At 41.8% G+C, this 23584-nt stretch overlaps 1 protein-coding gene across 9 annotated transcripts in view; it reads left to right on the forward strand.

The window, feature by feature from the left end:
* RORA (RAR related orphan receptor A) overlaps window positions 1–23584 on the forward strand; it is a 406228-nt gene that overhangs the window by 317840 nt on the left and 64804 nt on the right. The window contains exon 1 of one of the 9 annotated variants that reach the window (XM_084532403.1): window positions 10133–10285. The exons of 4 other annotated variants lie outside the window; for them this stretch is intronic. In XM_084532403.1, coding sequence (XP_084388529.1) covers window positions 10273–10285 — 13 coding nt within the window. In that variant the 5' untranslated portion in view covers window positions 10133–10272. Of the gene's footprint in view, window positions 1–10132; window positions 10286–19746; window positions 19985–20038; window positions 20289–20472; window positions 20530–23584 lie in introns of those variants that run through there. 4 more of the 9 variants (XM_084532400.1, XM_084532401.1, XM_084532402.1 and 1 more) reach the window with 4 other exon arrangements.

Here is a 23584-nt window from a genome sequence, read left to right on the forward strand (position 1 = left end):
TAGTAAGATTGATTGATGCTACTGCTTAACGTTTTTAATGTGTTAATGCTAGTAACTTCCAATCAGAAAATCTTTTTTCTACTGAGTTATTCACACTTTGCAAATCTATTTCTCACTCTCTTGCTGTAGAACTTAATCAGAGTCTTCTTAAACATGACCCTTTCCTTCTGTCTGTTCTCCCCTCATGAAATGCAGGCTTGTCCTTAGTAATAGCTGCTTCATGAGATGTGAAAATTAGTTTGGAAAGCCTTTCTTCTGTATCTGAAAGGCTGTTGCATTATTTTTTATCTAGAAGAACAGAGTAGTATTTATTAAGATATATTTTCAGTTTAGATGGCCAGGTCCAGCTAGTGCTAAAAGAAGGATTCTGACATTTAGGAATGAGTCTCAAGGGAAGGTAAGACCATGCTTTGTAACAAGCAGAGCTTAGTCTTCTGTACATGCTGGCGCGAGGCAGGAGGCCAGAACTCTGTAGGAAGGGTGAGAGAAGCTCTTCTTTTTCCCAGATGTTAGAAGATGAAGGAAGAAAAATTAAGTATGTGAAGCATTCACTGCTCTAAAGGAGAACTTTGTTGAGTTGTTGATGACTTTGTTGATTGTGATTGTTTATCACTTGGTGAAAGTGGCCCCTTAGACGTTGATCTGCTAATGCTACCATGTCCTCTTGCTTAGACTGCATCGTTTTTGCTTGCCCTTGTCTTACCACTTTCCATAGCAGGAGGCTGTGGTGGGCCTTAAAAATTCACCATTGCAACTAGTGGCATTTTATAAATTCTAGCAAGGAAACTACTCAAGAAGAACACCAAAATAAAATAGAGCTATTACAGTATTCTCAGCCAAGATTGTATCATGAGCTTAGGAAGTTAATATTATAATAATAAACAGCTAGCATGGGTAACAATAGCAGCAACCTTACAACGGCACACTTAATATGATCTAGCAACCGGATTAATAACCCTTCAATGGCCTTAGCTATGCCCTTCGATGGCAAGAAGGTGGTAAATACTATCCTACTGTATCTTTACTGCTATTTTAAGTCATGTTACCTGAATGTATGATACCATGTGCTAAAGTTTTAGTGCAACACTTCTGAAGACTCTAATGTACTGTTTATAGCTGAATTGATCTTCTGTTTAAAGAGCACACGGAGTGGCCGTACTTCTTCAATCCAGAAGGGAGAGCCCCTGAAATCTGTGTGTACCATCAAAAGCTGTTTAGGCACTGCAAGGTTTTTAGAGTATAAACAACGTATCTCTCTTTGGATACAGGGTTTCTTTATGGAGTGCCAAGCTGCAAAATAGTCCCTCTTGTTTTTTCTTTTTTCTTTTGAAACCTTCAGCAGTCACCTTTAAGAATCTGACCCTTATTCTTTTTGCTAGGGAGATAATTACTCACTCTCAATTGCTATCTCTAGAACCAGTTAATGAATGCTACATAATAAACAGAAGTAGGGCAGCTGGATGAGAACAATGCACAGGTGGGTAAGAAGACTTCATTTGGTGAGGAGATAATGAGCATGAGAACTTGTGGTTTGTCTAAATACCACCTTCACAGATAGCTCCCGCATTGTTAGTGTTCTTCCTCTCAATCAGTTTTTCTATTTGTTAAGTGGCAAGAGGAAGGCAGTTAGAAAAGGAGAAGAGGTTTCTTCAGAAGCAAGAGATTCAAGTAGATCATCATGCTTTCCCAGACCTATCCTAAACATATATACTTTCTTATGTGCTGTTGTGCACCTTCCCAGAGGAAGCTGATTCTGCAGAGTAATTCTGCAGATAGAGTGATCACTGTTTTGCTGTGCCCCTCCCGCCCCTCCCCGCTTCCCCCCCCCCCCCCCCCCCCCCCCCCAATCTCTTTGCAAATCCTATACCTTCCCTCCTTTGCAAAATTGTGCCAAATCTAACCTCTGGAGGTGAAGACAGGATTTATACAGGATTTATTACTGAAATATCTGTTTGTATGATGTTTGCTCTGAGAGAGAAGGGAACTGTCATAGCTCTGCCATTCCTGGTGTTGCCATGTGTATTGAACAGCTGCACTTCCTAGCTGGGTTTTACTATATACCACAATAAAGCAAGTCTGTCACGATGAAGCTCAGTGGCCAGTGTGTACACACAAAAAGGTAAGTAACACTGCTATCCAGCTTAAGAGTTTCTATGTGTAATACAAGTAAGTATTTCCTTTGCCTCACAGCCTCTCCATTGCAGCAGTTTTCATAGACGCATTTTTGAAGCCAGTCCTAGGTCATTACGAGATTGGTGTTGTGTAAAGTCACACCAGTAGAGGCAAATGACTCAGTGACAGGAACTATTGAAAATGAACTGAGGGCCAGGCAATACATTCTGTGTTTTGTTAACCTCGCTGACATGTGGAAAGGAAATGGGGTCTGAAGGTTTCTGGCTTGTGAACTGAAGCATTAATCACTTTAGCAATTGCAACATTTAAGTTAGTAATGTGGCTTCTGATACTCCGAACGTGATTTGACTCCATATAATGTCCTGTTTGAAGTAGAATCAAAATGCATTAAGGTGGAACGTCAGAAGAAATCTGTAGCAGCTAACTCCACTGACTTCCATTACGATATGAGCACCTGTCTTCCTCAGTCTTTTGAAAATTTCTACCTTAATCTTTCAAAAGCATACTTAATCCTCAAAATGGCAAAAGTCATAGCCAGAACAGCTTCCAGCTAGAGATGCGGTAGGAACATTATGCACACCATTTGCTAATACAGGCACGTACAGGCCAGCAGTAGTTCCAGTATCTGTGCCAGAAAGCTAATGAGAACATATTTGGCCATAAACTTTCCACTGACTTGGGCAAGGACATGCCTACTTTTCAGTTGTCTCATGTCCACCAGCTGTAAAATGGAGGTATCAAAGTGACAGTGCCAGAATAGTGTGATTTCTTAACACTTTGCAGTGAGAGACTGAGACATGATAATTGAAGAAACCTGTTGTGAGCTGCATTTGTACAGCCAGGTATATATTTTTCTCGAGTAAATAGGCTGTCTGTGTGTGCTGGACTGAGGTATTTTTTTTAAGAACACTGGGAGTGGGTAAAACTTGCTCTCCTGCTTTTGAGCTCTGACCCTCTTTCTGCCCAAGCCCCCTGCTGACAGATTTTAAGATGCTCATTAGAACTTGTTCAACTCTGGCAGATCACAGCATCACAGACTGGCTGAGGTTGGCAGGGACCTCCAGGTCCCTCTGGCCCAACCCCTGCCCAAGCAGGGCACCCAGAGCAGCTTGCCCAGGACCCTGCCCAGACGGCTTTTGACGATCTCCAAGGATCCCCACAACCTCTCTGGGCAATTGCCGCCAGGGCTCTGGCATCCACATGGTGAAGAAAGGTTTCCTTATGCCTGGATGGAACCCCCTGTGTTCCAGTTGATGCCCAGTGCCTCTTACTCTGAGCATTTTCTAATGTGTTGGGTCTCCCAGTCATCTGAAACTTCCCCACAGGTTGAAACTATCCACTTTTAGAATGAAAACAACAGACCTATCTAAATGGTGCAATTCAGTGCTGTGTAAAACAGCTGTACAGCTAGTGCTGGGTAGCAGAAGTAGCGTAATTGCATTTAGCTGTAATCACACAAACCTTGTGAGTTTGAAGGAGTTTAAAAACTTAACATTTTCACCTGTGCTTTAGCTGGGATGCTACTACTGGCATGCACGTTCACCTGTACGTACTTTACCTGTTCTGTCACTGAAATGGCAAAGTCACCTTCCTACTGAGGCAACCTGAGGCTTCTCGAACTTGGTGTGTCACAGCGTACTGGACTGTTCTCTTAGCTTGGTGTTCCAGCTGCAGCCCTGCTGAGAGGTGCTACTTGTCTTGTTTTTGTTAGCATGGTTGGACCTGGCATGAATTCATACTTGATACTTGCTTTTAAGGTCTGCATGAAGTTAATTAGTTGGATGTGTCTGAAGAATAACGAACCTTGGATTTACAGGAATTGTTACTATGTTTTTTCCCTTCCATTGGTGTATGATTTATACCTACAAGAGTCATTCCCAGAAGGAATTCAACTGGGTTTATCTCACAGATTTTTAATTTAATTGATGAGTGTTTACATGAGCGTCCTTGCCAAAGTGCGGTGATTTGGCAGTCCTCTGGAATGTAAAGGTTAAGTATATTGATTTAATCTTTTCCCAGGGGAGCTGTTCTTTCTGTGGCAAGACATCATCATTTTTGTTCTCGTGAGTGTTTGCAGCTTTGTTTACATGGATCTAATTGAATTTGGTTTATACTATACTGTAAGTAGAAGACTGCAGTTTCATATAGTTCTTTCTTCCTGGAGTAAGGATTTTTGGACTCTCAGACAGTTTGGTAATGAATTTCCCTAAGCAGTAATTCTTCAGAGCTTTCAATATCGTAAGTACTGAAAATAGGGAGAATCTGCCATTATGTGCACAGTTAACGGGAACTATTCATAGTGATGGTAGGATTTTCTACCCATGTCTTCGTGTGATTAGTGCTATACTTAGCTTACAAATAAGCTTATCTGAGCTGTTGGCGTACGAACAGTATATGTAAGCCATATTTATTTTAACATAGGCTCAAGCTTATAACAGTTTCAGGTTTAAAATTACACATTCTTGGAGCAATGTAAATATAAAACCAGAATGGTGATTTTGTTTTCAGAAACATGGAATATTGGGGAGGGGGAAAGGGGAGGCTAGGTGAGGTGTGTCTGGAACATCTTGGCTGAAGTGCTCTTTCATCTGCATTGGCGTGGATGGGCCTTGATCAGAACCGTAGGTCCGGACGGATCACTAGCTGCTGAATAGCCTGATGAGGTTCTCAACTTCCCAGCTACATCAGAACTTGAACACGGGCCCTTCCAATAGTCTGGAGCCAGGTACACCCAAAAGAGATGATTTTGCAGATGCAAATTAAACTGGTTATGTGAATATATCTATTTCTTTTTCCTCATCACATCTTTTAATAGCTATTATTTTTCCACTTTGCTTACGTTTATCAACAGTTTTTCTCTGTGATCTTCTTTTGTGATCCAAATCCAGAGCTCAGTGATCCGTTTCACAGAGCAGATGAATGACAGGTGTATTCTAGTTCTGCATAGTAATTTATCTCCCTTGTATCCTTTCCGCTGGCCCTAGTTGGAAAGGAATCAATAAAGAAGCAAGTGCCCATCCCTAGGCTTCTAATTCTGCCTTTGCAGAAGCAGATTCAGGTGTGATGGTTTACAGGCAGGTAACTCTACTGTAAAGTGTGATTACAGTGGAGATAAATCAGGGGTGAATGTGATCCTCTTAAACCTAAGTTGAAAAAATCTGTTGTTTTTTTTTGTTTGTTTTGTTTTGTTTGCTGTTTTGTTTTATTTTTTTCTCCTTGCAAAATGCTTCTTCCTTATGTGCATGGACTCAGTGTTAACAAATTAGGCTTCTTTTTAGAAATGTATTTTTCCTTTTTACCATGTCAAAGCAATAAATTTCCTGTTATTTTGTATTTCTTTTCCTTCACTCCTGCATAGACTCATTCTTAACTCAGGGCTTTCTTTGATCCACATAGGCCTTTTGGAAATAAATTTCAAATATATATTATGATATTTCACTTTTGTGACTCCTAACAGTATATTGTTGTTAGTTAAAAAAGCCAAGACCCAGCAGCCACAGGAATTTATGCCCATTACGGAAAATCTAGCATGGTTTCTTTGGTATGGCAATACCAAAAAGTCTGCTGGCATATCCAACTAAAGTACTTATAACCATATAAAGTGAATGCCTTTTAGGAATTGGATTAAAACACAGACATAATATTTTCCATCAATTAGACATTGAGAAATCCCAGACATACAGTGCTGCATGTGAAATTAGATACCTTGGGAAACCTATTCCAAATGGAAATCTTATATGTGGGATCCTGACTCAGTCACCACTCCCTCAGTTTTTTACCCTTCCCAAAATATATTTGGATATACTAGTAATGTAAATATAGTAACGTTATACCAGTAAACATGCACAGATTGAATCAGGCCAGCTACACTAAATGTAGCCATCAAGAAACTACAAACTTCACTATTAAAAAAAAAAAAAAAAAAAAAAAAAAGAAAGAAACCTGCCATTAATGAATATTTACCTGTTTTTTAATGTTAATGCAGATGTGCAGCACTACTATTTGTGGAATCGTTTCAGAAAACTATATTATTTATATACAGAAAATGACACTTTATGGTGAGCCTTCTGTCACAGTTGTTTGGCATATGGGAATTATAAATAGGTCTGGGTAATCATTGATGTGCTTTGCTTTTGGCAGTGTGGTCATTTCTGACCCAAAAAGAAACCACAAAACATAATGATACAAAGGTCCCTTCTGGCTTTTTTTGTGTGTAGAAATATTGTGTGTTTTGGTTTCCCTGCTTAAGCTGCAAGAAAAAATTGAGTATTTTTAACATGATTTTTTACATGCTTGCAAAGCAAGTCTCTTTTCAAAACAGTTTGAACAGTTACAGCGCTTTGGGCAGTTCTTCATTAGGGTAGTAAAACTAGCATATAATTATCAGTCTTGCTTGCCAAATGCATTTGTGATCCCTCCTCCAGAATATCCAAATGAAGTACTCAACACCCAAAGTTTTAGGCCTGTGGTACAGCTCATTTTAGATGTAATCAGAAATAACCATTTCTGAGTGCATGATGAAGTCGTCTGCGAATCGTGTGTAAGAGGAAGTGGTTTCTGAACTACATGGACAGCTTGCAGGTTTGGTTTGCAGCAATACCAGGTATAAAATGGCAGTCCAAAAGGTAATACTTACTTCTGCATGGCCTAGAAGAAGTTTGGTAAGATTTATTGAAGTTACTGGAGCCATTATACGTTTTGACAACTCAAAGTGCAATGTATTTTTCTTCCTAATTTCTGCATTCAATTGATTTAATTGGAAAGTCATTCTGATTCTTTTTTTAACTTTTTAAACATAATCTGTGATCCAATTTCATCCAGTTCTGCCAGTCCTTCGACTTTTGCTGTTTTCAATAACTAGTTTCTTCATCAGAATTTAGTTGGCAGCTCTATTGATTGATGTTTGTGGTAGAACAGAATCCAGTTGTCTTCACTTCCAATATTGTAAGACAAGATGAACGCTCTCATCTGTGTCATTCATGTAAACAGTCTGTGGTTCTAAAGCTACTTAACTTCACCAGGAAAATGCCCATCCATGTTACTTTTTGGCTATGCTTACAATGTGGACAAAACACAGCTCTATTTTTTTGGTTGTTTCTTGTTTTGTTTGTCCTTAAATCACTGCAATAGGCCAGTAGGGTGATATGCCAGTTAATGCTTTAATGAAATATATACATCAAGGTTGCCAAATAAACAGCTTTTGAGGCTTATATATATTATTATTGTGGGAAATGTTTCTACTAGTTTATTAGATAATAGGTGCAATTTGAAGAAGGAACATGTAGTTCTCTTCTTCTCCACTCCCTGTGCATCCTTTGGGTGTGGGCATGTAATAATGAAATGTGTAACTCAGCACATTTTCAGTTTACCTGGTTGACAAGAAGTTGTAAAGCAGCATATATTTTCTTTTGCTTTCTGTCTAGTTCTGGTGAACAAACCGGATAGACTGTTTTCTTAAGTGGCCTCCTTTTTCATAAAAGGCTTATTTTAACAACAACATGCTTAACATAAAATGCAGAAATGGCTAGTGCATGTTCATAGCCTTGTACTTATTGAAACTTTTTGCATGAAGATACAGGGAATAAAGGAAGTGAACACCTTCCAGGTGTGTGCATGAAAACACATTCCAGACATATAAACAGTGGTGTTATCAAAGATTTTAGGAAGCATGGCCCCACATATCTGTTTCCCGATCCATCAGGATTTGAATGATTTGTTTGCCTGTGGGAGTTTGATCTGTAAGTTTGGGGTTTCTTAGAGAGGAGTCTAAGGCTTCTTGCCTTGTGGCCATTTCCCGTGCTTGCACCAGGACTTTGTACCACTTTGCAGCAGAGTCTTTACTTTCCCTGTCCATTGGCAGATCCAGACACTCCTTGGTGGACCTGCTTTTTCAGTCTCGATAATGTTGTTTCCAACACTTCTCTGTGGGGAGGTCAGCTAGGCAAATGATCAGTAGAGCCTACAAATCCATATGTGGAATGAAAAAAACCTTTAAATGGCTAAGTCTTGTTACAAATCATCTTTAATGAAATATTCTCAAGCCAGGGAAATGCATATGGAGGAGGAGTGTAACAGCTTGCACTTTATCACTAAAAACTGCAGTCTTCAAGATAGGATACCAGATATTGCTTTTGTTGAACAAGGATTTTTATCTTCCTATCCAATCACCCCCTGCCACTACGCTTTAAAATTCTTGTTTCCTTGGTCAGAAAGCTGGTTCAGACACCACACCTGTGGTTTCCCTTGTATTTTGGATCCTTTCACAGAACTTGGTTTCCATAGTAAATGCTCTTCAAAGAAGCTACGGTTCCATAAAAGCACTCTGTAGTTCTCCATTTTATAAAGGACCGCTCTCATTAACTCACTGTTGAATAACTCTTATAACCTCAGGTCTATTTGAATTCCACTCCAAATGTTCCACTGCAGACCATCTGACACCTCGTGGAACAGATATAAGCTCCATTGCTGAGTTTCTGATCTCAAGTTGTACCTCTCAAACTATTTTATTATAGTAATATTTGAACAAAATATGCTAACTGAGACAGCAAACAAGGGCCTGTATTTAGCCGCACAGGCTTGAAACCAGGAGAAAAGAGAAACAAATATTGTGGTTTAAACATTTTGAAAAAAAATAGTGTTTTCCATACTTTCTGCGGTAACACAGTGCGAACCTTTTGTTTTCTCTGTGCTGCCTCTTTTGATTTCTAAAAGCTTCCTGTTTTGCTGAAATACCACCACATTTCTTATCAAAATTGCAGACGGAAGGATGCACACACCACACTGATTCAGGGAAACCTTCATTCCTGCCTATCCAACCTAGACAGATAGAACTATTAGACAAATAGGTGATTGGTTTCGTAGATATGGAAGAAGACTCCCCCAAGCCCAGTAATCACAGTTTAGAAATGGTAGCTCAGGCAGTGGGAGACTAGAAGAAATAAGGCGTTGTCAATGATGTCCCCATTTGTGCATGTGCCTTTCAAGTAGTGATCTTGAAAATCACTTAGCTGCAAAACCTGTGGCTTACAAATCCAGCTCTCGCAGGCATAAAGGCCACCTACGTGACCAGGAATGTGATGCAGACCGTACAGTATCGCATCCTGCAGCACTCACGTACAGTGTGGCACTAATGGGAGAAACTACAACACACCAGTCCCACTCATCCCCTTTAGCAAAACTTAGAATCACCATAAATTATTAAAACATCCACACTGTTGTTGATTGGTCTTAGTGAAAAGGAAAAAAATAATAACCTGTAGGTAAACTAATAATAACTTTTAAAGAGCCAAGATAAAGCTTTTATACATGACCTAGATGTATTTAGCTTGACTCTCCAGTATTGCTGTTTCCCTAGTCCTAACTCATGTAAACCCTCTGTCCACCATTGGCAGGATCTTGTTACCTTTGCCAGAACTTTCCTATTTATTGCTTTATCTGTATCAGTGGGGAAGACAATTAGGTCTATCTCTACTGAGACATTTTGCCTTTCTTAGCAGAGTTGGAAGCGTGCAGGTATCCTGCTGTTCATGCCTTTTAAGTTTGTTTTTGTCTTTGCTGGATTTTGGATCATGTCAATAGTCTGTCAGATCTCCAGCACCGAGCATGTGAAATGTGACTAAATGTTGTCTTTTAAATTGGGATGACTGTAGCCTGTGCGGCATTGTGGTAAGTGAAATAATTACGAGCCAAGACATTACCATGTTACTGATAGGACCAATTAATGCAAAGCCAGTTCTTCCTTAGATTGTCCTTCTGTCTCCATCAGAAAACGAAAGGGAAGGGAGCTAGGTGGCTGGATATGAAAGAAATGGAATCATTCCCGTGAGTAATGTAAACAAGTGAAAATTTCTTTAAAGAAGGAGAAATACCTGTAACAAACTGCCTGAAAGTTTTCACCTGCCATAAGAACTCTATAAACATAGTGAACTTTGCCCTTGTATGTTCGTCTGTACTTACTTTGCACAAAGTGTTTATCATAAAACTCTGCAGTTATATCAGACTTGAAGATTTGGTGTAGCAGTGTGAGACAGACTCCAGCGTCCCCCTGACAAAGATAGCATCTTTTTCACTTAGGAAAATGACAGCCCTCCCTACTGTTTCCATGCTGGCTGAAACCCCAATGTGAACCCCAGCTGCTGAATGTTTCATACAGGTAGGCTGCTGATTCTGTGTGGATTCAGAACCAGATTTGAGCTTTATTTCTTATGATGGGTAATTATATTTTTAGTAGGCTTTATAGATTTTTCCTTTCAATTTTATCATTCAAAAATTCAGTGTATTTCTTCCTTCTTAATACTGTTAATGCTTTGCAGGCTTACAGACTGATTGCTTGAAAACATTTTTTTTCTTACTTGGTTGACAAAACCAATGAAGCATTTATATTGCAGTGTTTTGGCATGTTTTCAGTTTGGGATCACTAGACACGTAAAGAGGAAGGGCTAGAGTTTGTGAAAGCAAAAATAATGTGCTTACTCCTCACAGTGAAAATGCATATTGCTCTTTCCAGAGTACCAGCCTTAAACTGGGGAAACATCTTAAAGTGCATTAAAATGCTCTTGTGTAGCCTTGAACACAGTATGGCAAAGCCAGCTTCTGTACAGATGAAACAAAAGAGGAGGACAGATGAGTTAGAAAGAAGCAAATATATTCAGAATGTTGTTTCCTTCCTATAACAGGTCAGCGCATATCCAAAAGCTTACAGTGGGTTGGGAGGGTCCACAGAGATCCCCTTGGAGGCTCTTTCAAGGAGGTCGTGCCTTCTCACCTGAAGGGCTTGAAGCCCTCCAAGATCACAAAGGCACCTAATCCCTGGGAGCTGTTAATCCTCAGTTCTCCTCAAAGATAGGTCTTTGAGGAGTCTCTAGGCTAGTTCTAGGAATCTCTAGAGGAGTCTCTAGAGGCTAGTTCATACGTGTAATTTCCGTCCTTTTTTTTTTCCAGAGGACTTCAGGACCCTGACTGTGTGAGTGTGCAAAGATATTGAGAACCTATAATTAGCTCATTTTTTTTTCTTTTTTCATTATGGAAAAATGCCCAGTTCCAAAATTAAATATAGGTACCATCACTTAATAGGACAGCCCTTACAGCATGGTTAGAAGATACTTGCTATTGAATCTATTGTATAATGCAGAATTTTAGCATAGTGTCTTTATCACAGGCATTGATAAATGCCAAACATTGAGGGTAACTGCATGTACTTGCTAGTTTTTGAAAATGTCTTTTCTGTTGTACGCATTGATATGTGTTCCTGTAGCACACCTGGTTTTGAATACTGAGCTTTTGAGATTCAGCCCCACTCCAGGAGGTTAGCTCCAGCTACCATTTACTATTTGTGTCCTTTTCACTTCAATGCTGTATGGAAGTACAGCAGATGTATCATACTGCTGAGGAGAGTCAAGAAGATGTCACAGGGACTGCTCTATTTTCACATTCTGTCAAAATGCACCTGTCCCAGATATTTCAGAACACCTGGTTCTTCTATACACGGTCCCCAGAAGAGCAGTGATCCAACATACTGTATCAGTGCAGTTTGTCCCAAAAGTATGAATAACCCTGCTGGCTTCAATAGGATTTCTCAGCGTGTACAGGAGTCAGGGATTGGCCCACTATATGCAGCACATTTTACCTATACCATCATGCAACTCTTACTGGATTGTGTAACTATAAAAGGTTTGTTTAACAGATATATATGTGTAATAGCTCTGATGATGTATGTTAACTGAAAGTACAAATCCATTTCAATTACTCATGCTAGAGAGCGAATAGTTTTTTTAGAACTAAAGCTAAAATGCTATTTTAGGGAGGCAGTTTACATTCAACTAAAAAATGAACAGAATTTTTGAAAGCACCAGGTACATTTTTAATTTTTTAGTACATTTTTTATTTTTTATAAATTTTTAAAAACCAAAAAACTATTGAAATTCAAGTGTCTGTTGTAGCTGGTAAAGAACATGCATTGCAATGCATTTGCTTTGGAGTCGAGAAGTTTCTGTTTAATAACTGGGGTATGTGTTAGAACCTGATTACAGATGTGCGTTGGAGAACAGCTGCCATGTGTTAGAGGTAACCCCTCCAGCTACAGCAGCCTTAAAGATTAACTATGTCTTAAATTAGTCGTGATTCTATTAGAAATGTCCCTCATATTTCATACTCTGGAAAGGAATATGGGGAAAGAATGTCATAATGTTTCCCTGTTCTTTGACAAGTCTTTCAGTAGCCCTGTCAAAGATCCTTTAAAATTGAATTGAAATAATCAGAAATGATGTGCCTATGTGAAAAACACTTGGCAGATTCTTTTCTGTAAGACAGGGCTATGCTAATGAGTTTTAAATCACGAGTTAAAAATGATTGTTATCAAGCAAGTGGTAGTAGTTCATACTGAATTACTAAGATGGAAAATGAGGCTTCTAATTACTTTACATGTTTTGCTTTTCTAAGTGAAATAAGATAAAAAATGCTGTCTTGAGCTAAATTAATACAAATGCAGGCTATAAAACCAGGTTTTATAAGAAGTAATAGATCATTCCCTACAGGTGGTCTGCCCTATATGCTCTGCTTTGTAGTCACATTCATCAGCTTAGAATATACTGCTCTCCCCTCTTTTAAAGCCAAAGATTGTGCTGTGCAGGTGTTCTCAGAATTGGGTGATTATTATTTAAAAAGAAAAAATACTCTCAAATAATTATCTTCCTTTGTGAGTGAATCATCTTTTTATTTTGCGTCTACTGAAGACTAATATCCTTCAACAGTGCCTCTTTATCGTGTCTGATAATCATAATTATGCAAAGGAATTATCTGCGTGGATTTCATGCCCAGGATCTGTACCATCATTTGTGTAGTTTATTTGTCACTCTAAGTACATATGCAGTGGTTGGTTGGTTTAAGAACAATTGCTGAGGCTTTGTTAAGTTTTGACAGTTATCATTAAAGTTTATGTTATACTTGAAGCTGAAGCCCTAAAAGCCGTAAGCAGCTGTCACTTACGGTACTAATAGCATCATAAGTCATGAAGTTTCTTTAATAATGTTAAGAACGTAATGGTTCCGTGGGGGAGGACATCTGGAGTGAAGGCTGCTGGAGTAGATCTTAAGTTTCATGAGAACAATAGCACCTGACTGGGGCAGAGGGGAACAGTTTGCCAGCTGTCATCAGAATACTAAGAAGTATGAAATGTAAGAAATTAGCAGTGATCTTACAGTACATCATCAGAGGGAACTTTAGATTTGCTAGTATTCATGTTCTGGAGCTCAGCGTTGACCTGAGGTGGAACTGGAGAAAACACCACGTGCACAGGTACCTAAGACCTGCTAGTTAAATACTTTTCTTAAAAGAGGGAGCCGGACAAGCTTAGAAGCCCACGCAAGCTGTGGCTTGAAAACTAGTTCTGGAGAGAGGCCTGACATCGACTTGAATTATCTGAGAAAAGTGTATGTGGTTCTAAGCTTCTGTCTTGTACCGAGACACAGAAAACATGCTGCATCGTCTAATTTTTCTCATACTAGCACAAATACTCTCCAGCGCAAAGCTGTATAAATAATGTATATGCTCACAGGAGCAGGAAATATGCTGCTGATCAGACAGTGTCAACTTGGATGAATCCTATCCTGGAAGCTCTTCTTTAAATGCGAGCAATAAAACCGCTATTGACATGTGGCACTACTGACTGAAATGTCAATAGTTATAAAAAGAGTATTTCATAACGCAGAATCATTGTTTGCTTGACTGGACAGATGCTTCTGCTTTTCCATGAAAGAAAAATGATTTCCATATTAGTTCTCTGAATGCTCAGGACAACTTATTTGTTCCAGTGAAGCTCAGATTCTTAGTCGTATGTTGAAAATAATGAAAATTTGCTTGCTGGTCTTGTGTAGTGTAGGAGGCAGCTTTGACACTGAGCATGACTTGAAACAGCATCAGCACTGGTGTGCTTACAGGTTAGTGCAGATCAATTTGGCTAAATCCGGAAATGGGTACCAGGCAAATTCAATTTTTGAAGCATCCTTATCCTTACCCTTTAGCTCCTTAAGTGAGATTGCTTCCATTGTTCTCTGGCAACTCTGACTTATGCATAGTTTCTAGAGCTTATAAGCAGAACAGGCTGTCTGTAGACTGTTATATTTCTCTGGTTATTCTTATCATGAACGCAGTTCAAGCATTCTTTTTGTGAAGAGGTTAGAGTGTGTGCCATACACAGAGAGGAAAACAAGAGGCCAAAGTGCTGTTAATGCCCTAGGCACATGCAGAGGTAGGCAGAGTATCCACTGATGCATATATATGCCCCTATCATCTTGACTGTTGAACCATTCATCAGAAAAAAGGCAATAAAGTCATTAGGTTCCTTCCTGATGCTGCGTCTGGCCAGACATGTGGGCGAGGAAGATTCAGAGACAGAAATCCATCTCAATTCATCAGATGCTCTGCTCACTACTAGTCTTTCTCCATCCTTGGCCATTCTTGACAATGCAAAAGAGGGTAGAAAGAAAAACCCCCAAATTAAGTAAATAGAACAACATCCATTCAAAGTGCATCAGGAAAAGTTTGTTATTTATCCCTGGTGTGTAACTAGCTGAAGACCTGAAGCATGTAGTCAGGTCAGTCATACGTTTCCTGGGGAAATCAAGGGGGCTTGTACCCTTCTTGTTAGTTCTCGTTTTCTGTTTCTCACTTTTCATACCCTGAAAACAGGGCACCTCCGTCAGCATTGCAAATCTTCTGCAAATGACTGTACACACTATGTTTTGGGAAATGGACCTAATACTTTTTGAAACTAAGTTGTTGCTCGTAAAACGTGAGTAAAAAGTGTACAGGTCAAAGACTTTTTTAGATGAGTAAGAAGCTTTCCAATACTATTAGGATGTTCTTCAGATTTACATGGAAAGACAGTTCTTTGAGAGCCTGTTTATAACAAAAATGATTATATGATGATCCTTAAAGAAGGATCTAACAATTGCTTTTTTGAGGATAACCAGAATGTTGCTGTTCTTTGTGCTACACCATCTTGATGTGGCATCTTGACAGTCATCTTCATACCATCCATTGACATGTCCCTACAAGAAGGGACATACAATAAATACATAGCTCCAGCTTTTGGCAAGCAACACTGGCCAAAAATAGCCAGGTAAGATTGTGCATGAAAAAGAGTACATGCAACAACTTGCAAATAATTTTTGCTATTTGATTGCATGAATGTCAGGACAATGCAGAACATTTTGATAACATTATCTAAGACAACCTCAAAGCCATGTAGATGAGAATCTTTCTGAGATCAAGCAGGGACTCGGTGGCAGTGTGATCAGAAATGCAATGCTAGTCACTTCAGAACCCCCTTTTAGAGTACTCAGGTAAAACAGAAACGTTACTAAATCCAGTTCAGTGTGTTTATGCCAATCTTGTTATCATTTCACAGACCCATTTGCAATTGGTGGCAGGTGATTGGCCATAATCTCATTTTTCTAATCACTTTAATTCCAGCGTGTACTGCTGTTTTCTTGCATTTTGAAAAGCAGCAAATAGGATATCCTTTCAAGGGATTTCGAGGTCAGAGGAAGTTGGGTGACAACGTAGTTCACTAGATTTCTCCAATCTTTTACTGCCCGTAATAGCATATACAGCTGATCGTGACAGTGACTTTGGACTTACCTTTCTTCCAGATGGATCCCAAAACATTTTGTCAGCTTCATACTCGATTTCACCAGGTGCAGAACTGTAGCAGCTGTTTAACAAAGTGCAGCAACCAGTTCAACAGTTGTGAATAGCAACGTACTTAATTGAAACTTGTTGGGTAGTTTATAGAATGGCTTGATTAAGACGTATAGCTGCAGGCACACACTGCGCAAAAGCATACCTCCTCAGCAAGAATTTAGGAAGGCATTTTGTCTGAAGCAAAATGGTACGATTGCAGGGTCAGCATAGTAGCAGTTTTAAATAGATGAAAAAGAGGCAACTTAATGAGGACAACCTCAGTTAGATTCATCTTCAGCAGTGTGCTACTTGGAGTGCTGGAAACAAATGAAGATTAAAATACCACTAAATCTAGGGGGGAAATGTGTTAAGGAGCAGTAATTTTGTGTGTGTTGCATATAGCAATTACAAACCCCTTCAAAAGTGAGTATCAATAGGACGGACAGAATTGTGTTTTATATTTTAAAGATCACTTACAGCAGCAGTCTTCCTACACTTTGTTTTAGATGTGCTTGGTAAACAGGGCTGTTATGACCCTACTGCACCTGCGGGGTTTTGTGGTGTAATTATTGTTTTGTAAGAAGCCCAAAAGGCACCAGTGCAGATTTCCGACACCTGGAACATGCTGTGCGTTGTAAAATCGCATCTGGAGCTGCACCCCTGTGATAGGAGCTGGGAGCTGCACGCTTCATCTGACGGTAGGACTTGTGATTGGGCTGCAATTGGAGAAAGTCTACACTTCAGTATCACACCGGCTTTTACCCATATATTGTGAAGCTGTCATTACTTTTTCTGGCAGAGCTTAACTCCACAAAAGAGCTAGTAAAATGTTGGCAAGAAACTAATTTTTATAGGTGTTTCAAGTGCTTGAAATGCTTCAACATTTCCAAACATCCATAGGATCTATTTGAATCAGTACAAGATTTCCTAAACATTTTAAAGAACGTCTTTCATTAAAACCATATGAAAAGTTAAAAAATAAAAATATGCATGATTGCATAAATTTATCCTGACAGTTGAAGCCATTTTTAAAGCAAAAACATATGCGGAAAATTTAGTTCTAGGTGGTTTTAACAGAACGAAGAAGCTGTTTCGCTGTTAAAACTGAAAAATATGAAGGCCCTGGCCGATTTCTTGACATGTTTTTTTTTGCCACATGTCTTTTCCGGGAAATAAAGTTTTCATCCGTTTGGGAGGAATGCTGCATGCAGTCATTTCTATGCAAGAGGATTTACATGCAGTTGTACATGTGGCAGCAACCCAGCAGTGAGGGAGGGGATGTTGTACCTTGGAGCGGTTTGACAGCTTCAGCTTGGTAACAGCCCTGCATGGTTCCTCCCCCAGCCGGGGGGTTATTACACGACACATTTTTGTCTTTTAAGCACATTTTCCCCCCTGTGCTCTATAAGGAGGGAAGGTGGTGGCTACACCCTGTATTTATTATTCAAATGTTGAATTTTACTGATAAGGAGGTCTCGGAACTCCTCCTGAATTAAGCTTAATGATACAGTTCCACTTGGGCAGGGATGCAAAACCAGCTGCAGAAGTGGTTGCCACTCACGCTGCGAGTTGGGCCAACAGAAGCACCATCTTTCATAAAGTGCAGTCAAATCTCTTCTGCTGGGGGATGTCTTTGAACAAGTTGTTAAGAGTGGTTGTCGGTTGATTTCAGAGGGTGAGTTTCTTCCTTTGCTCTCCAGCTTGTAAAAGAGGTGGAGGAGGACAGCTTTTCAGGTTTGGTCCTCTGCGTGCATGGAGTGCCTGGTTAAGTGCTGTTTCCCTGATGACAAGTGATAATAACCAGCAGAGGTGCTTCCCCTTCCTCTCTCAGCAGTGTCACGCTTTCTTTTTTTTTTTTTTTTATTTGCCTTCGCAGCTAGCAAAGTTTGCTAGACCCAGTTGGTTCCCGCACATTGTTACAGAGGCTTGTGGTTAGGCCGTCAGGCTGTGCCCCGTCCTGCCTGCACGACCCGTCGCAGTGTGCGATAAGCTTCCCCGAGCTGCCGCCGCCCTTACGCAGATGGGTGGCCCCAGGCCCGGCCCAGGGGCAGCTGCCCGCTGTCCTCAAAACCTTGCGGTATCACAACGTCTCGGTGGTGCTCACCCATCACTTAGCAAGCACAACAGAGGGCAAGCTCATGGAAAATAGGAAGCATTCGTGTAGCTTGGGCAAAACCCTGCTGTGCAAAGCCACGCTGGCATCCGTGCGCCACCAAGCCAGCTATTACTGGCCCATCACATCGCTACAGTCTTGCCACTTGTCTTGTTTGGGCCCGAAACTCCAGTGCCACTTTCTGTATCGCCATCGCTTGGTAAATTAGGAGGAAACTCATTTTGAATTGCATTTCCACAATGAGGTCAAAGAAAGCTGAAGTGTGAGTGGATGTGTTTGTGCAGCCCCAGCGCAGCTAGCAGATGGCCTGAGTTGGGATGTTGATAGCAACTCGGGGACTATTTTAAGTGTGCTCTTCTCTCTCTGTAATACTCGTTTTCCAGCCTTCAAAATGCGAGAGCTGTGTTTGCCACTTAAAATGTCTGGTGACCAACCTTCTGCAGCTTTGTGAAGCAGCCGTTGCAAGGCGTTTGTAGGAATGCGAAATCTGTGTCGCCTGCTTATTATCGGGGCCGTTTAGCACATCAGATGTCATTCCAGATTACCGGTTTCATTTCAGTTGGACTGGAAATAAATACAGATCAGTAATAATGTAATGCTGCGTACCTTAAGGTTAAATGTCTGACAAGACAACTAGCGCTAATGGACTGTGACATTTTTCAAGCCATAGGTCTGCCATTACTTGCTGTGTCGGAGTGCAATGTTTACTCTGTGTTACAATCTATTCAGACACCATTCTTCTCTCTCGTGCAAGGTATCTGGCTGCATCTGAATTGCAGAGCAGCCGCAGCAGCCGCCCCCAGTAACAGCAGCGCTTTGCGGGGCCTGACCCGCTCCCAGCAGCGCTGTCAGTGGGACGTGGTTTGGTCCCACATGTCCTGTAAGAGTGCTGTTCGGTGCCTCGCAACTTTAAAACATGTTCTGCAGATAAATGTCTGTGAACATAAATCTCATCAGGGAGTGGATCTGCCGCTGTAACTTCTCTGGGCAGTGTCTCACTGTGCGTGCAGTGCTCTCGATAGAAGTGGTTTGGCGTAAGACAGGGTGACAAAGGCAGCTCTGTGTACCAGATACCTGCTAGGTTCATCCTGCTGCACCACAGTGCTCGTGGCATTTTTTAAGTCAGGCAGATTTAAGGCAGTATCGTGCAGTAATGGGACTTGACTGGCTAGACCGACGAATGTAAGTACACCTGGGTAGCTTCTAATCATGTTTGAATAATACTGTCCTGCATTAGGCGCTCGTTAGAGAAATAGGTAAGGACGAGCCGCTGTGGGCCATTTATTAGGAGAATGTTTCAGTGCCTCCCCCGTAGAAAGGTCCTTTCCACGCACTGAGATGCTTCCCCTGCCTCTCGTGTATCTGCCTTCCCTGCGTTTCTGCAGGCGCTTGTCCATGCCGCTCGTACCGTGCCATGCACTGTGCCGTCCCCTGCTCCGCATCTCGGCGCATCGCCGCCTGTCTCCTTGGGGCTGCTGGGGCCGCGCTCCCTGCGGGCAGGGCAGGCTTTCCCCGCCGCCAGCCCCGCCTGCGGCCGGTGCCGGGCTCCGAGAGGGCTCCGGCACCCGCCCGGGCCGCCTTACAGCGCTGCGGTGCCGGGCCCCGGCCCGCCGGCGGCCCCGCTCGGCGCTGCGACCGCCCGGTCCTCCCGCGGCTCGGGGCCGGGGCCGGGGCCGGGGGCGGGCGCTGGGGGCGGCGCTGCGGGGCTGGTCCCGGCCCGGCAGGGCTCGGCTCGCCCCGTGCCCGCCCCTCGGCGCCGCCAGGGGAGGGGAAGCAGCGAGCGGCGTAAACAAGGCGGGGGCCGGGGCCGGCGGGCGGCGCTCACATGGAGCCTCATCTGGGCCGCGGGATGGCGGCGCGGCGCGGCTCTGCCTCTGCCTCTGCGCTGGCAGCCGGCGGCGGCTGCTGCTGAGGCGGCTCTCGTCCGGGTCCCGGCCCGGCCCGCCTCCTGTCCGCCTCCTCCCCGCTCCGCTCCGCTCCTCGCCGCTCCGCTCCGTGCCCCGCCGCTTCGCCCCTGACAAATGATGTGTTTTGTGCTCGCCGCGATGAAAGGTAAAGGTAGGCGCTGCCCCGGCACGGCCCCGGGCTCGCTCGAGTCGCGGCCCCCCCGCAGCTCCCGGGGGGAGAAGGAAGGGGCTCGGCTCGGCGCGGGGCAGGGGGAGCTGGCCGAGCGGCACCCGGGGACAGGCGTCTGCAGGGAGAGCTGCTCGGCCCCGGAGGGCTTTGCGACCGAAGGGGAATGACAGCTGCTGAGCGGGGTGCGCAGCCCTCCCCTCTCCCTGCTCTCCGCCGCCAGCCCTCACGAGGGGCGATGCCGGACTGAGACCGAGCAAGTTTTCGATGAGGAATCCGAAGAGCAGCGGTGTGTGCCCAGTCCCTGCCGCGTCCTAATAAAATTGTGCCGGTGGTATAGATTTGCACTGCAGCGTTTTGAAGTATTACTTGTATTTAAAAAAAAAAATCTTAAAACAGTAGTTGTCATATTTAGCGAGGATTTTCTTCCACAGTAATCTCAGAAGAGCATCGCTGCTGACGTCTGAATTTAACGCTCTGACTGAAATTCACGATCCATTCCTTTTAAATTATTTCCATGGGTTGCATAGGTAATTTTTTTTTCTGAAGTTTCTCCTTTTCGTGAAATATTTACGTGAAAAAGAAGGTTAAACCCTGCATCGCTGAGAGCCTGTTTCCTTTTCTTTTTTTTTTTCCCTCTTTGCAAGAGCAGCAGGCAGTGCGCACCGATAGCAGAGCAGCGTTTGAAGCAGGGTAATTTTCAATTAGTGGGCTTCCTTTGCTTCTCGGAGGGAGCCAGAGTGAACAAAAAGAAAAGCACTATATTCATTAATCATTAGTTCTGCTGCATGTATTTGGCAAGAAGTTATAATTGGGTTGGTTCAAATACTCGCATCTGAAACAAAAGAAAATGTATTTTTTTTTAAGTGTGAACTCCATGGCCATTCTAGCAGTCCCTTAGAATTTTACATATAACAAACAGCATGGTTTGTTAGCATGTCACTTGTAAGCCTGCCTCAACCACATAAAAAAACTATTTTTATTTTTTATTTTTTTTAAGTACACCAGTTTTAAAGAGAATCAGAGTATAATTGCTTTGTATGCTTTTGGACAGAGGCATGAGGCGGTATTGTAAAAGAGCAAGAAGCTGATTTTCAGCAACTCACCTTTGAAGTAATCTTTTTCTGTTCTTTTGGGAGTTTCATATAAAGCAATTTCCATACTGATGTAAAACCTTGTCAGAGCCCATCTTTTGGATTTTCAAGTGTAATTTGGAACAGCTTTATTGTGAAGTCATTTAGGGCTTTGTCTTTTTTACAAAATGCTTCTACAGTAAATTTCATTCGTATTTCGTTCCACTTAATTTTCTAGTGCATTGAAAAACTTTATTGTTTCGTATGTTTTCCTTAATTTGCTGGATAGAGTTCAGCTGAAGGAAATGTGTTGTCATTTGTCTTGAAGTGACCTCTGACTTCCATGAAATAATAGATCAACAATTTTGTTATTTGAGAGACAGACTAGAAGGGTAGGGAATCCATTTTTATATAAGCTCAAATGCACAAGGGAAAAATGCAAGATGCGTAGGTGAATTTAATATTTTATTTATTCTTGATGCTGAAATGGCATCTTTTGGGTCTTCTAAGCTTTTACGGTTGGTGTGTAGGTAAAGTACAGAAAATTATGGTCTGCAGAACGATAGTGAGATGTTTTTATCATTTTCTTTTTTCAAGCAAAAAAGAAAAGTATTCATTTCTCTTCAGTTACTTTCAAGGTACCCTGAATGGGTACCATGTGAAATAAATTCTGAATCACAATTTTTTTATGCAACATAATGCTCCGTCAAACACGCCTGCTTTCATGTTAGAAAATACTCAGGTTTTCAGACTATATACAGGTTTGAATGAGTGAAAATTTTGGTCAGCTGGGCTGGTATGCTCCAAGAGCTGGGAAGTGAAGAGCAATCCAGTGAGGAGGCTGGAGGTGCCGGTGAAGCAGGCTGCGTGATAGGAAATGGAACTTCATGGTTTCGGGCAGAGAAGAAAGGCGTTTTTTTCTCTCTGTTTCTAAGAAAATAGGTAGTGGTGAAGCATCACAGTTCAAAAAGTTTGTGCAAATATTTTTAGGCTGATGGACCTTTAAAAATTGTTTACTAACTATTACAAGTCTGCCTAGAGGATTCAGGAAACCTTGTGTTGTTTGTTTATATACATGCAGGCCAGACTTAACTGGGTGAAGGTTTTAAGGGGGAGTGCAATTTCTATGCTTGACCACTGAAAGTTTGCAAAGAAATCAAATAATTTTGCTAACATATGCATTGGTATAGACCTTATTCTTGCAAGTCTTCTCAGGGAGAAGCTTCAAGGTTGATTTGAAGGAGAACGGAACTAAAGGCGATGAATCGGTGAGCAAATATTCTGCACTGGAGTAAAAACAAGTGGATTAGGTTATCGTGCCAGTACATAACTCAAGGTGAGCCCAAGACAGAGAGAGCTAGTCAGAAACCTGTATTTTACACGTTTTTGGCACCTAGTTTCTAGGGGGACTGACGGGAAGCAGGCCTGGGAGTGGTGAGAGCTGAAGTACTTGGCCTGTACAGTCATGAGGCCACAACAGTTTTCACTGTGATGAATTAATAAAGTACAGAAAGAAATCTAGCAATAGTTTTACAGTCCTTTAAATGGACATTTCTAAATGGCGATTTGTGGGACGTAAGGCATGAATCTCCTGTGCTTTTTCTACAGGGTATGTTTACTGTTAAGATAGAAGTGCATGACCTGAGCTACTAAATTCTGACTTATGCTGTGTTGGTATCAATGAAGTTGAATCTGTTGCTGCTTCAAGGGCTACATTAGAAGAATTGGTTGTTACCTTGCTGTGGGAAGAATTGTTTAACTGTCCAGGTCTGTGCTTGAACCTTTAGAAATACAACTTGTTTTCTGACTGATGCTGTTTCTGAAAGAGGGTTTAGGCGTTGAAAAAGAACTATTTAAGGAAATAGAACGCGTGGCTTTCCCTATTAGTGCAAATTACTTTCGTATCTTGCTGTATTTTTCCTGGCAGATGAGCAGGGCTGTAGTGCTGAAGGCTGTGAGCTTTTCTCGTGGCGCCCTCCGTGCTCCGTCTCTGCAGAGCCAGCTCGCTTCAAGGCCTAGTGGAGTTTGCAGGGCTGTTTACTGTGGTTGAGCTTTCCTGAGCCTGCCAAGCCTGACCTTTTGACATGTTTTTTGTCATGTTTCTTGGCACTGACCTATCAGCACGTTTGTAATTACTCTCTGCTTTTCACCAGTAAACAACCGTGCATGGGAAAATATCTTGACAGGGGTTTAAAGAAAGTTGCCTCACAAATTGAAGCATGTTTAAATCTGCCTTTGCTCTGGCAGTGTTGAGAGTTAAATCCAATGTAGTAAATACCCTAGTACAGAACTTGGTTGACTAAATATTAACACAGTCTGGCCTTTGGAATTGCTAGCTGAGAGGCTATTTTCTTGCTACTTTAATTTACTACGGCTGATCTGAATGACTGACTCGTACCTAAGACATTCATTGCGGCACATTCACAGGATACGATTGGTTTGAGGTTTATTGCTGAAATCTACGTTTCTGGCCCTTTGAAAGACTAAAGATTTGCAAGTAAAAAGAGGAAAT

This window comes from Aythya ferina (genome assembly GCF_964211825.1).
Source record: "Aythya ferina genome assembly, chromosome: 11".
Classification (NCBI taxonomy): Eukaryota; Metazoa; Chordata; class Aves; order Anseriformes; family Anatidae; genus Aythya; species Aythya ferina.